This window comes from Bufo bufo, chromosome 3 (genome assembly GCF_905171765.1).
Source record: "Bufo bufo chromosome 3, aBufBuf1.1, whole genome shotgun sequence".
NCBI lineage: Eukaryota > Metazoa > Chordata > Amphibia > Anura > Bufonidae > Bufo > Bufo bufo.
In genome coordinates this window covers 34,227,476-34,242,946 of record NC_053391.1, presented here as the reverse complement: position 1 = coordinate 34,242,946, position 15,471 = coordinate 34,227,476, and the positions used below count along the sequence as shown (strand labels likewise).

Genomic DNA, 15,471 nt, shown 5'->3' with positions numbered 1-15,471 from the left:
ACAGACAAGAACACCTTGTTAATGTATGACAGTAGTCACCCTCAGAATATGGTAAGCTCCCTTCCGTGGAGTCAATTACTTAGAGTACGTCGCATCGTATCAGATGACACCCTCTTTGAATTCAGAGTTGATGAGATGTGCGATAAGTTTAGTAAGAGAGGTTATCCCACCAAATTGATTAACCGTACCAAGCATAGGATTACATCTATGGAACGTTGTTCCACTTTGGTAAAGAAACCACAGAAACATGAGACCCCCCGAATTCCATTTGTATCCATCTTTGGGAGTGATAGCGGCAATATAGCCACCATCCTACGTCAGGAATGGCAGATCCTGCAGAAAGGATTGCCTACAGTCACTGAATTTTCAGTTCCCCCAATGATGGCATACAAACGGAGCCCCAACCTACGGGATAGATTGGTGAAAGCGGATATAGGGGGTAAGGACATCGAAAGACAGAAAAGACTAGCACCAATGAGGAATGGTAATTTCCCTTGCCTTTCCTGTTGCAACTGTGGTGGCATCATGAAAGGCGACGGTTTTACACATCCCTATAGTGGTAAACGGTTCAAAATCAAGGGTCACTATACATGTAAGTCCACAGATGTGGTTTACATGATACAGTGCCCATGTAGCTTGATCTATGTGGGGGAGACTACGATGGAATTGAGGGAAAGAATTAATAAACATAAAAGTACAATAAGAACAGGTGCACTCGACAAACCGGTTGCCAAACACTTCATTGATTGCAAACATTCTATCAATCAATTGAGATTTCGGGCTATTGATAGCGTGGGATATTTGAGAAGGGGTGGGGACAGGAAGGGAATCCTGAGGAAAAAGGAACTTAAATGGATCCATACCCTTAGGTCCCTTCAACCCTTTGGTTTGAATCTAGAGTTCAATGTCTCATCCATCGATTGATGTGTGTCATTGTTTTGTCCTCTTAGTATAGGGACATTATGATTTTAACCTATATGTAGCGCATCCACCGGGGGATGGTCCCCAAATTTATATGTCAAAGTGCTATGATGATGATCCATATGTGAAGTATACATGGGATACACTGTTTGTATTGCTATCTGTACTTGCTATGATATGTTTTTGCCCTATACCTGTTATGATCATGAATATGTACAGTCCGGCTTGATGTCCCTCTGTAATCGGGCTATTATCTGTGTTGTCTATATGTTGCACAAACCAGTTCATTTTGGATACGGATAGCACATATTTACTCCACAGTAAGCAGCGTGGATCGTGGCGTCTTCGTTGTCATGGCGCCGGTACCTGCGCGATGTTGTTACTGGCTGCGTACCTCATGTGACCCACGCCATCGACGCACGGATGTGCGCTCTTGGGTGAGTGTTACGAGGTTGACGCGCAGTCTGTGACGTCAGTGAGGCCCTCTGGCAGCTCATTGGCTAGAGACACGTGCGCCTCCGGGCGCCATGGCGACGTATGATACTTTCGGGTTTTAGATGGGTTGAGACGCGACTGCGCATTACAGATAAGGGAACGCCGAGGAGAACTACACGAGTTCGTTGGACATGTCGTTAGCTGTGAGTTAAAGTATGAACATGTGTATCCTATTGTGTAGTGATCTGCACTAATGATGTAACGGGGTGTGTATTTTATATGAGGGGGGTATATATATGCCTATCAGATTTTGTGTCATTAGGCTTGACAAAGACTGTTACACAGTCGAAACGTTCGTTGCCATCTGTGTCTGGAGGTACGATTAAAGTATTTTTGATATTGCGGAATGCTGCCGAAGCCATCTTCTTTTCTACACTTGTGCTAATGAGGTCCATAAGCTGAGTTTAGCTGTTACTCTCACTAGTCTCTCCCCATATCCAGACATAGACTTACTGTCTTGTGCTTTGCTGCTGTAGATAAATGTTAGGTGTACTCCCTTGGCCTGGCCATGACCAAGGAGTAGAAATAGCATGTTGGACGAAGCCTGTTCCTCTCCTCCATGAACTTGCTTCTCCTCCTCTCACTAACTACTAACTTACTGTCTAGACACACCCAAGCTATATGTATTATGTGGCGCCAGCACCACCTAGGGGCGAGTGGGTGTAAATGACATTGCCAGTCTGATAAAAGGAAATACCATACAATGCAAATAAACACATGTATATATATTTACACACATATGTGGGACACTGCAATTTTTTGATGTTTTTTATGATCCTTTCTTACTCTATAATCAGTTGATGTTTTTTTTTTTTAGACGTCAAAATGCAGAGTAATGGCAAAGCATCTGGTTTTTGGTCTGGTAAGCGAGACCCCTCTGGTGCACCAAAGACTGCGTCACCATCTGTATTTAAATTGACTAGTGCAAACTTAACAGCCTCAGACCAAAACCAAAGCCTTCCAACACCAGTATCTACTACATCAGAGGAGAACTTACCACCAGCTACTGAGATACCCTCACAAGCGCCGGCAGCTAATGGAGGTACATTTCTTTGTAGGATACTCTTATTGAATATGTTTGTTGCTCATGTTATACATTTGAATGGATTTTGAACTTTATGTGCTTTTCTAGGTTCCTCCACTGAGGTATTCGATGTTCAAGACACAACGGTAAGGACCTATGTGCATTCACTACATATATTTATAGAGGAACGTTAACGCATAGTCTCACCTCAATTTTTTAGTTTTATGGTGTTTTTGCAGGGTTGTGGCGCCGCTAGGGGTCCCTTTAAGAGGGAAAAAGTCAGTAGTTGTGACACCAGTTGCAATGAAGCAACAAGGGCACAGGGCCCCTTTTATTGATATTGTGGTACCCAGTGTAGGAATGCCAGAGAGGTGTAGGGTGGCCTTAATGTCCCTAATGGTGTTGCACGTGGGACGGTGCTCCTACCTGGATACACTGGAACCCCAGGCATTGTCGTCTGTTGCAGAAAAAGAGATAGTTGATGAAAGGAATGATGCAATAAATTGAGTCCAGACCTTGTGATGAAGTTGATAACAGCTTTACTTGAATAAACCTTTCCCTAAAAGATTTACAGGCTTTGTCTTGGTTTCCAGCAGGTTTTGGCATTAACTGAACTGTGGCAGGCAAACTCCTCTCCGCTACGTCTGTTGCTTTCTGGCTCGCTGTGCTAACAGGATTAATTAGGAATCTTTTCCTTTCTGCTGTACTTAACTTTGTAATCTGCTCTGTCTCTAGTTGTATCCAGGGAACTTTCTCCTCCTGGTTCCAGAGGCTTAAGGCTTTGGCCTCAATATTCAGCAGAGCTGAAGGTGCTCTAGCTGGCCTAAGCAGGGCTTGTCCAGCAGGGACAGGTTCCTGCTGCCTTCCCCTAGCAGGGGGTACTCTATTCTCACTTCTAACTAGCTAAATTCTCCCTAGAGGGTGACAGAAGAATAGAAAGAAGGTTCCATTCTAGGTAAAATAGCCCTGCCATTGATGCTGCCACCTGCTGGTGAACCAGGCACATTACACTTGAACAGTTATATAACAAGAAATATGAATACCCATTTTGCAGGACCTGGAAATACATACATAGAATGACATGTGGTTAACCATAGGAGATAGTGGCAAAGTGTAAAAGTGGTAATGTACCTCTGGGGCGTTACATTTGTTCCATATTTATATGTCTCCAAAGTGTCTCGAATTCAGTATGATTGTTCCAAAAAGTCACAGAAAACTGTAGTGGTTACTGTACTCTCCTCAAGACACAATTGGTGCTGGGAGAAGGTAGCATTATCACTCAGTAACTAAGTGTGGGGGCTGGGTGGGGCACGTGTAGGGGGTAGGATACCATCAGATCATTCTGACTTATTGCTAGGACAACAAACTGAATCTTTGCCCTGGCCGAAATAATAGGTATCACCAGCTACTCAAGTCTAGAGACATGTGGATGGCGTGAAATAATATCCCACATAGATTGAGAAGAGCAGGTGGCAGACATTTTTGAGGCCATGTGGTTGCATGGTCTGTGAAGGGCATGTAGCATACACTTTTGGATGGCATGTGACTGGGACTTATGACTGACACTTTGACGGACACTGTTTCTGGCATTGCATTTGGGAGTCCTGTGGCTAACACCTATTTACAACCTTAAGCCATACCTTTCAACTGCCCCAACCTAAACGGGGTAGGTCATGTGCAAATATGTCCCAAAATTGGTGTTCCTCGACAGATCAGGGGTTGGGTTTTATATCTCCTGTGAACAAGAATTCATATGTTGGGAGGTACAGTATGTCTGTTAATGAAGGTTCTGACAACACCATGAAAGGCAGAACACAGAAACTTTGTCATGAATTTGTCAGAAAGTTGGTGGGTCTCAAGAATGTATCACAGATTAATCTCTGTTAATTTTGTTTTCCATTAAAAGGTACAACCAGACAATGTCCTAGGACAACAGTATGAGTACAAGATCCGTCCATGTATTGATCTCATTGACTCGTTGAGGTCATTGGGCGTGGAGAAGGATCTGGGATTGCCGGCGATCGCTGTGATTGGAGATCAGAGTTCTGGAAAAAGTTCGGTTTTGGAGGCTCTATCTGGGGTCAATCTTCCCAGGGGCAGCGGTGAGGACTTAGTCATGTGTGACTTATTCATAACCGTAAATCTAGGTCTAACATTTATGGAGCAGGAGGAAGCATTAGGAGGAAGGCTGCAGGCCGGAAAATGTCTGCAGGATTACATTAGTCTGAAGGCAGCCAAGAGTGCTTTTGGCCTCTGTTGGGCCAGTATATGTCGGTATACTTCAACAATAGCATACTATGCCATTCCATACAGCAGTAGTCAGTAATAAACATGTAATATTCCATTTATTTTAATGGAACCACCTAGATCAGTGGTTGGCAAAGTGCGGCTCGCGAGCCACAAGCGGCTCTTTAGACCCTTCAATACGGCTCTTTCCCACGGCGACCCATCCTGCACTACAGCGGAATCAGTGGCGTAACTATCAGGGAAGCAGCTGCTTTGGGGCCCGGGAGCAGTCACTGTACTTCGTCACCCCGGGCCCCTGTTAGAGCAGCTGACTTCTCCTGCACCACTTGCACTCTGTCACTGACCTCCTGACATCAGTGACATTGCTCCGCCTCTCCCCTACTTAATTCTTATGATGGACAGTGACCAGCATCAGGACGGCCCGACGTGGGCGGGGATATAATAGCCCCGCCCCCTTTTCTACCCGCGATTCCTGCTGCCTGAAGTTGAACCTTCCCTGCCCAGCAAGCTGAACATCAGTTGGATTGTCACAACTGCACCAGTGATGTGAGTAGCAGGGGAACTGGGGTTATATTCAGCTTTCCCAGACTGTGCACATGTGACCTGCAGTACAGTAGGAAAGCTGGGTGAATTATATCATGAAATGTCATACAGCTTCCCTGCTATCCTGCATGGCACAAGTGCAGAGGCATTAGTGTATGGGGGAGAGGCACAGCAGGAAAGCTGGGTGTCTATATATGTGTATTGTATATGTGTGCGTCCATGTATGTGGTGACTGTGTGCATGACTGCATCCATGTATGTGGAGAGTGTGTGTATGAGTGCGTCCATGTATGTGGAGAGTGTGTGTATGACTGCGTCCATGTATGTGGAGAGTGTGTGTATGACTGCGTCCATGTATGTGGAGAGTGTGTGTATGACTGCATCCATGTATGTGGAGAGTGTGTGTATGACTGCATCCATGTATGTGGAGTGTGTGTGTATGACTGCGTCCATGTATGTGGAGAGTGCGTGTATGACTGCGTCCATGTATGTGGAGAGTGCGTGTATGACTGCGTCCATGTATGTGGAGAGTGCGTGTATGAGTGCGTCCATGTATGTGGAGAGTGCGTGTATGACTGCGTCCATGTATGTGGAGAGTGCGTGTATGAGTGCGTCCATGTATGTGGAGAGTGTGTGTATGACTGCGTCCATGTATGTGGAGAGTGTGTGTATGACTGCGTCCATGTATGTGGAGAGTGCGTGTATGAGTGCGTCCATGTATGTGGAGAGTGTGTGTATGACTGCGTCCATGTATGTGGAGAGTGCGTGTATGAGTGCGTCCATGTATGTGGAGAGTGCGTGTATGACTGCGTCCATGTATGTGGAGAGTGTGTGTATGACTGCGTCCATGTATGTGGAGAGTGCGTGTATGACTGCGTCCATGTATGTGGAGAGTGCGTGTATGACTGCGTCCATGTATGTGGAGAGTGCGTGTATGACTGCGTCCATGTATGTGGAGAGTGTGTGTATGACTGCGTCCATGTATGTGGAGAGTGCGTGTATGACTGCGTCCATATATGTGGAGAGTGCGTGTATGACTGCGTCCATGTACGTGGAGAGTGCGTGTATGACTGCGTCCATGTATGTGGAGAGTGCGTGTATGACTGCGTCCATGTATGTGGAGAGTGCGTGTATGACTGCGTCCATGTATGTGGAGAGTGCGTGTATGACTGCGTCCATGTATGTGGAGAGTGTGTGTATGACTGCGTCCATGTATGTGGAGAGTGCGTGTATGACTGCGTCCATGTATGTGGAGAGTGCGTGTATGACTGCGTCCATGTATGTGGAGAGTGTGTGTATGACTGCGTCCATGTATGTGGAGAGTGCGTGTATGACTGCGTCCATGTATGTGGAGAGTGTGTGTATGACTGCGTCCATGTATGTGGAGAGTGTGTGTATGACTGCGTCCATGTATGTGGAGAGTGTGTGTATGACTGCGTCCATGTATGTGGAGAGTGCGTGTATGACTGCGTCCATGTATGTGGAGAGTGTGTGTATGACTGCGTCCATGTATGTGGAGAGTGCGTGTATGACTGCGTCCATGTATGTGGAGAGTGCGTGTATGAGTGCGTCCATGTATGTGGAGAGTGTGTGTATGACTGCGTCCATGTATGTGGAGAGTGTGTGTATGACTGCGTCCATGTATGTGGAGAGTGCGTGTATGAGTGCGTCCATGTATGTGGAGAGTGTGTGTATGACTGCGTCCATGTATGTGGAGAGTGCGTGTATGAGTGCGTCCATGTATGTGGAGAGTGCGTGTATGACTGCGTCCATGTATGTGGAGAGTGTGTGTATGACTGCGTCCATGTATGTGGAGAGTGCGTGTATGACTGCGTCCATGTATGTGGAGAGTGCGTGTATGACTGCGTCCATGTATGTGGAGAGTGCGTGTATGACTGCGTCCATGTATGTGGAGAGTGTGTGTATGACTGCGTCCATGTATGTGGAGAGTGCGTGTATGACTGCGTCCATATATGTGGAGAGTGCGTGTATGACTGCGTCCATGTACGTGGAGAGTGCGTGTATGACTGCGTCCATGTATGTGGAGAGTGCGTGTATGACTGCGTCCATGTATGTGGAGAGTGCGTGTATGACTGCGTCCATGTATGTGGAGAGTGTGTGTATGACTGCGTCCATGTATGTGGAGAGTGCGTGTATGACTGCGTCCATGTATGTGGAGAGTGTGTGTATGACTGCGTCCATGTATGTGGAGAGTGCGTGTATGAGTGCGTCCATGTATGTGGAGAGTGTGTGTATGACTGCGTCCATGTATGTGGAGAGTGCGTGTATGACTGCGTCCATGTATGTGGAGAGTGCGTGTATGACTGCGTCCATATATGTGGAGAGTGCGTGTATGACTGCGTCCATATATGTGGAGAGTGCGTGTATGACTATAAAGGGGTTGAGTTTAATATAAACTCCGTCAGCAACTGGAAATGTTAAAATTCAAAGTCGTGCTAAAAATGACAGTAAATACAGTAAATAAAAAGTCACAAAATAGCCGTATAAGAGGGGTTCGCACAAGAGGAGGCGGTTTGTGAAGAAGCGTGTAAGTGTGTGTGGGGGGCCCCGTACAAAAAGTTGCTGTGGGGCCCAGTCAGTTCTAGTTACGCCTCTGAGAGGAATCGAATCTTGCCTGTGGGACGCATTTACGTTCCACAAAGCAAGAAAGGGCGTGTTCGCTAACTAGTATTAGCGCACGCGCATCACAGTAGGGCCAGCAGTACGCACCTCCTTCCAGAGTAGACGTCGGAACGAGGAGGAAGTGACGAGGGGTATTGAAAACTTCCCGGGCAGTGAAATCTGCCAGAGACAGAACACCGCAGCCCGCATCATGGACCCATTCACTTCAGCATGCGCTTCCTTCCTATATATTTTAGGTTTTAAAAATGTGGCTCTCAAAAGAAATTTCAATCGTGGTTTTGGCGATATTTGGCTCAGTTGACAAAAAAGTTTGCCCACCACTGACCTAGATGACGGATGCCACTGTATGGTGTCCATTGAACGCCTCCATTTAGCATATTCATTGTATGCTTTTCCAAGCATATGCATTAAAGAGGTACCGTATATGCCGGCGTATAAGACGACCCCCAACTTTTACACTGAAAATATAGAGTTTGGGATATACTCGCCGTATAAGACTAACCCTTTTTCAACACACAGCAGTACATTAGGCATCCCACCACCATCCCTGGGTACCACCGCCATCCCATGGTATCACCACCATCCCTGCATCCCACCACCATCCCTAGGTACCACCGCCATCCCATGGTATCACCACCATCCCTGCATCCCACCACCATCCCTAGGTACCACCGCCATCCCATGGTATCACCACCATCCCTGCATCCCACCACCATCCCTAGGTACCACCGCCATCCCATGGTATCACCACCATCCCTGCATCCCACCACCTTCCTTGTCCCCCCTCCCTGCCTCCCAGACCCTAAACATGTGCCACCTATACCCTGAACATGTTTTTGTTATGTTATTCTTCATATTCACATATGCACATCTGCGCCGCACTTAGATACGCCGCACGGAGATCTCGCACATGCGCCTGAGCGAGATGCGAGCGGCCGGGAGGATGGCGGTACAAGGAGCATACAAGGTACAGAGCAGGGGGGAGGCATACAAGGTACAGAGCAGGGGCGGCATATGCCGTGGGTTACATCGCAGCTCTCAGCTGCTGGGGATACAAGGCAATAGCCCGGGCTCTCTCTGTTGATAATTCGGGCGTCCCGGCACTGCAGCGCCCGCCATACCCGGCGTATAAGACGACCCCCGACTTTTGAGAAGATTTTCATGTGTTAAAAAGTAGTCTTATACGCAGGAATATACAGTAAATCAGACATCATATAGCATATGACAATACCTTTCTATAAAGCTAGAACCAGCCCTGTACCTCACATGGATCCAGAGATCTCCCCATTCATTGCTTCAATTGCTCTGCCAGATTATCTTCACCTGGCAGCTCAGGGGGCGTGCCCTTTCTACAGCAGCTCTCTCCCTGTAACTACCACAGCTTCTAACAGAACATGTCACTGGTGACTGTTGAAGATTTTGGGCTCATGCACATGGCCGTATTTTCTGTCCACATCCGATCTGCATGTGGACCCCTTTCATCTCAATGTAGGCTCAAAAGATGAGGACAGCACACCCCTGTTCTATCCACATCCATATATCCATTCTGTGGCCCCGCAAAAAAAAATAGAACATGTTTGGTGGACAAGGATAGGACATTTCTGCAGTAGAAAAAAAACCATGGAGGCAAGCACTCGGTAGGGATCACTGTTTTGCGGATTTGCGGACCGCCAAAAATGGATAACGTCGTATGCAGGAGCCCTTAAACTGAGTATGTGTGACCACCTCAGTGAGGTGGACAAGAAATAAGGAAAAGAGCACACAGCAGGTGGCGCTGTACAGATGCATTTTATTGAATAGCTCAGTGGCATACTAAATTTTTCATGCAATTTGAAAAAGTATTCAGATCCAGGTACTGGTTTGAAAAATGTAGAATATGCTTTGTGACACAACCCCTTTGAATGGAGAATATAAGCTTGACCTGATCATAGCCTCAGGGTCTGTATACAACTCCCCCACCACTCCCTGGTCTCTGTGGGATGGGGCTGTACTCCATCACTTCGTGGACACTATTACTCTATGGACATATTTCCTTCACTTGACTCCCATTCATTGCCTCAGGTATACTTGCCAACATTTCCATGGTCAAAATGTACTGTACATTTTGGGGTGGGGATCTTTGGGAGCATGATTTGCCCCTTTGGTGGCCCAGTTCCTGGGATTGTCCTCGGAAAATTGGCATTGTATATGCTTCAGATAGTTGCAGCACCATGACTATTGTATCAAGGTGATGGACCGAGCACTGCCATGGTGCTCATATAATAACCAGGAGAACGGCTGCAATGTACAGCCACGCTGCAACTCAGAAAAAAACTTCTGATCTCGGCACTGTACAAGGCGGTGGTCCTGCTTGTAGCCATGATTGTCGGGGCTGCCAATGCAATACAGACAGACTGGATCCAAATAAAGATCCCTAGCTATGTCTCTATGGGGAGCTTAAAGGCAGAAAAGCTCTTGTTTATGCTTAGCATGTCTATAGGGTTACATTAACGTAGCGGAATGCCTCGATCACTTTTTGAAACTAAAATAAAACTAAAAAGTTGCAAAATTTGTTGCAGACTTATCATTTGCAATTTTTCTATGCCAGAGAACTGCCGTAGAGCTATAATGCATCGCCCTTTATCTCCTGACTTTAAGGCCTCATGTTTTTGTGGTCCGCATCCGAGCCACAGTTTTTGCGGCTCGGGGGCGGACCCTTTCACTTCAATGGGGCAACAAAAGATGCGGACAGCACTACGTGTGCTGTCCGCATCCGTTGCACCGTTCTGTGGCACCGCAAAAAAAATATAGCATGTCCTATTCTTGTCCGTTTTGCGGACAAGAATAGGCATTTCTACAATGGGCCGCCCGTTCCGTTCCGCAAATTGCACACGGATGGCTTCCGTTCTTTGTGGACTGCAAAAAAAAAAACGGCACGGTCGTGTGCATGAGGCCTAATAGTAAGTAGAGCCTTAAAGGACAACGCCACCTTTTTGAGGTTTTGATTAGGAAATCATTTTGCCCTTCTCTGCTTAAACCTAGTCCACCCAACGTGGACGACTGACCGTAGACATAGGTCTGAGAAACAGGCCCCCGCACTGCGGCAGACCACTCCTGCAGGTCAGTCTGTACAAACATCCTCAGGGACTGTTTACAAGACTTTGCCTGCAGTGAGAGAAGCAGCTATAAGGGCCGTTCACAAAATGTATTGGACTGGTTGTTCTTTTCCCCAGTCTGATCCTATTGACTCCCATTCTCCACCATCTAAGCATCCATTTCAAATGTGGGGCACAGGAGAAACTTCCTGTGGACCTCCAGTATACAAGCACTGTTATGGTTCAACCACCAGAGAAAGTGGTATCAGTGGATCCTCAAAGCTGGCTAAACCAAGGTGTGGAGTCTAAGGGGTTCCCTGGTATTTACCCCTTAAACTCTGTATTGGGATCTGGACTTCGATGCAGGGAATGGCAGGGTCAGGAACTAAGCGAAGTTTAACAACATAAAGGCAGGCAGGAGGCGCCAAGCCATGAATCCTTCACAAACGTAGTCAGGGGCTACCCAGAGTTGAGGACCAGTGGAACATGACCAGAAGAGATCTCTGCCATACTAGATAGTGTTGATCACGAATATTCTATTCACAAATTTTTATCGTGAATATCGGCACTTCGAGAATGTAGAATATAGTGCTATATATTCGTAATCACGAATATTCTAGATTTTTTTTCCAGCAGTAACCTCCCTTCTTGCTTGTGGGCCAATGAGAAGGCTGCAATATCTTTGTCAGAGCTTAGCAACATCCCAAGCAACCAATAGGAAAGTTGCCTACCCCTTACTATATAAGAACCTCCCCAGCAGCTATATTCTGCTGTTTTTTTGCAGTTCTGAGACAGAGAGCAGTGTCATTGCTGTGCTCTGTGCTTTCATCTGGATCCTATTCCTTATCCAATTACATTAGATAGTTACAGTAGCTCATATATACTGTATAATACAGATAGTTAGTGGGAGATAGTCAGTGTAGGTTAGATAGTGATATAGTGTAGCTGATAGGTTCCAGTGCAGGGTGTTAGGTAGTGTGATAGGAATTACTGTTTCTCTGCTGTCCATACATACATGCTACATACATAGTGCTGTGATGTCACAACAATACTCAGTGCACCAATCAGTAATATCTACTCAGACCTGATAAAATGTGAAGTTGCATGTAGTGCGCAAAAAATATGCGCATCATAAAATAATGACTGGAGATCACGAATTCTAGAATTACGTAATATTTTGCAAATAATTTGTAGAATATTCGTCATATATTCGCAAATTCGCTATTATTTTCTTGATCACGAAAATCGGCAATGTAATATTTGCGCAATGCGCGCGCAATACAGGCGTGGGTCACTATAGCTACATTTTTCAAGCTGCTAGAGGTTCCTTAGACTGGGGAAAATGATTGGCACGTCTGGAACATTAGAATAGCTTTATATGCAGCTAGAGTGCTCCAATATATTCGCTATTGCGAAATCGGCACTAATGATGCGAATATTTGGCGCAATACGGGCAACTTCACATTTTAACAGGTCTGACTACATATTAGTGATTGGTGCACTAAGTATTGTTGTGAACTTGTGACATCACAGCCCTATGTATGTAGTATGTATGTATGGACAGCAGAACCTATATCAGGATATAGCCTACACTGACTATCTCCCACTAATTATCTGTGTGGCGAAACCAACCTCGCCACTGGGTTTTGGAGAGGCCTGTTTATCAGCCTCTTGCCTCAGGATTATGGCCCATACTAACTTTAAAGGAGAAGACAGAGCGGCCGCACAGCTTAAATCTGTCTTTGGAATTGTATTTTGTTATGTGAGGGTACCCAGATAGCTAATTTTATTGTATTCGTGTATTCTGAGAGCCATTCACCTAATGATATGCACTCAGACTTGAGCTATCTGGGAATATGTTAAATGTCTGTGTTTGCTGTGGGGGTGTGACATTGTGTGTTTGGGTCGTGATTTCTGTCCTGTTGTCCCCACATGTGTATTGGCGATTTCTCTTTGTCCTGAGAGATAATTGGATTACTCCTCGGGTGTCTCCAGGGCAGAGAGGAGGAAACCATGATGCATTGTGGGGATGTGTTGTGTCTGTGTATCCTGAGTTGCTGCGTATCTGTCCTGTGTCACAGTCTTCCTTCTGGTCCCCTAGGGGCGTGTCCACCAGATGGGGACCTGCATAAATACGGGCGGGTAGCCCTCAATAAAGTGTGCTGCTTTATACCTTCATGAAGTCTTGGCTCATGTTTGGGGAATGTGATAACTACACTCTTGGGGATTTCTATATCACAATACTCCCCTGAGTATAAGCTCTTGTAAGAGCTTGTTCCTGGTTCCTGTCTCTGGATTTAGGAGAGGTTCACCCACTGGAGCCTGGAGCCTTGTCGTAGGTCCAGGGTGAGTAGGAGACGGCGAGACCTCCACCAAGCTTCGGCGATTCGTGGGGTCTGCAGCGCTGACTGTGTCAAGTGGAGTGCTTGGAGTCCTCTGGAAGCACTAGGAGCATCTATCGACGGAGGTACCCGGTCGGGGTGCTAGGCGTTCCGTTACAATCTGTATTATATATATAAGCTAACTAAATAACTAACTAATGTAATGACACTGCTGTCTCTCTCCGATCTGTAAAATACTGCAAACAAGGGCTGCTGGGGAGGTTCTTATATAGTAAGGGGTAGGCAATTTACCTATTGGTTGCTAGGGATGTTGCTAAGCTCAGACAAAGACATTGCTGCCTTCTCATTGGCCCACAAGCAAGAAGGGAGGTTACTGATGAAAAAAAAAATCTAGAATAATTGAAATTACGAACTTATATCACTATATTCTAAATATTCGCGAATTCTCGAAGTTGCTATATTCGCAAAAAATATTCACGATTCGAATTTTCGCACCCAACACTAAACACAAGGTCACCATAATAAACTTACCATGTGTTATGTAATACATAGGTTTTAGATAAAAATCATGCATTTTCATATAATATATAGGAATAATTTGATATTATAAAATGTATTGGCTCATATTGATATAATCATTTCTGATATTTCCTATAGGTATTGTGACACGATGCCCCCTGGTCCTAAAATTGAAAAAATCCAAGAAGAATTCCCCATGGAAAGGCAAAATAAGCTATCTAGAGCAGGAAGTGGTAGTGAAATCTCCAGCGGAGGTGGAGAAAGAAGTTCGGAAAGGTAACGATGGTCCAGCAGCAGCCATGACATGTCCATATCTTTATCTGATATACTTCAGCCTGGGAGGTAGACATTGAGGGTGCAGGGAACAATCACAACTGGACCATGGCATCAGAGGAGTTAAAGGGCCATTCGGAAGACATCAGTATTAAAAATGGTACATGGCCAGTGTGGGCCCTGTAACTGATTTTTCATTAGAACCTAGAAGCTACAGGTCAAACAAACATCTTTGACTCAATATAAACGGAACCCTTTATCAGCAGTGCAGACTGACCCTTGTGTCTAGTTGGGTAGCAAACCACGTGGCTACTATCATGACCAACATTATATTACTTATATGTACCTCCCTCCAGCTGTGCATCTCATTCAGCTACCATTACTGATGGGGGTTAGGAATCCTGAAGCAGCTCTCTGCAGATGGATGTCTGGTTTGGGCTATATGAGCTAATTTCTATATATTTTCCCATGGAGCATTGCCTGTCAATAGGCCTCCATACACTGCTCATATACAGTCTCTTCAATGAGAGTCAGTACCCCTGTAGCTATAAAGAAAATATTTGATGTCATGCATCTACCTTTGATGTGTTACCAAGATCATATTGTCTTCTAGCCCAAGACCATATTGCTGGTGCTGGTAATGGAGTCAGTGAAGAGCTCATCACCCTTGAAGTAGAGTCTCCAAATGTCCCAGACCTGACATTGCTCGATCTTCCGGGAATAACACGAGTTGCTTTACCCAACCAACCTCCAGATATAGGACAACAGGTAAGCTGAAAATCCTATATGCGTATTGTATACTGCATATCAAGACCAACGAATAGAGGAAAGACACATGGGGCAGAGTGACGTCCATGATGTTCATAAACTTCTCATTTTTTTCTCCCACTTTATGCCGGTCTTTGTGAACTGGATACTTATTCCATGTTTTATAACAGGTCCCCCTGGAAAATCTTTCCTCTGCTTTTCCATGAGATAAATGCAGCAAGCCTCAACACCACTAGGGGAGCTACGTATGCCGTGAGCCGGGGCGTGGTACGGTAGCCAACTATGCAGTGGGTCAGGATAGATGTATATAAGTCTATGGTTTGTTCGTGACGCCAATTGCAATGTGCGCAGGGTACTGTTGCAGGGCCCTTTAAGATGTTATAACTCACGTACCAGGTGAGGAATGCCAGAGGGGGATAATGTCTCTGTGTAGTAGGTATTGTGTCAACGGTGTCTCCTACCTGGGTACGGCTGGACTCCTGGATCCTGGCTCACTTGCAATAAAATGAGTGTTGCTAGTAGGAGTAACTGAGGAACTTTGGTAGTAAGGAATGAGATCCAGACTGGTGATATAATCCAACTTGTCTTTACTTAATGCAGCATAAATCCATACGAGTTACAGC

The 15,471-nt window shown here is 45.7% G+C and overlaps 1 protein-coding gene across 2 annotated transcripts in view; it reads left to right on the top strand.

Moving 5' to 3' along the window:
• Window positions 1-15,471, top strand: part of LOC120994465 (interferon-induced GTP-binding protein Mx2-like) — a 100,740-nt gene that overhangs the window by 26,523 nt on the left and 58,746 nt on the right. For both annotated transcript variants that reach the window (XM_040423060.1, XM_040423061.1), the window contains exons 2-6: window positions 2,234-2,458; window positions 2,549-2,586; window positions 4,347-4,542; window positions 13,946-14,083; window positions 14,694-14,848. In XM_040423060.1, coding sequence (XP_040278994.1) covers window positions 2,234-2,458; window positions 2,549-2,586; window positions 4,347-4,542; window positions 13,946-14,083; window positions 14,694-14,848 — 752 coding nt within the window. The remainder of the gene's footprint in view (window positions 1-2,233; window positions 2,459-2,548; window positions 2,587-4,346; window positions 4,543-13,945; window positions 14,084-14,693; window positions 14,849-15,471) is intronic.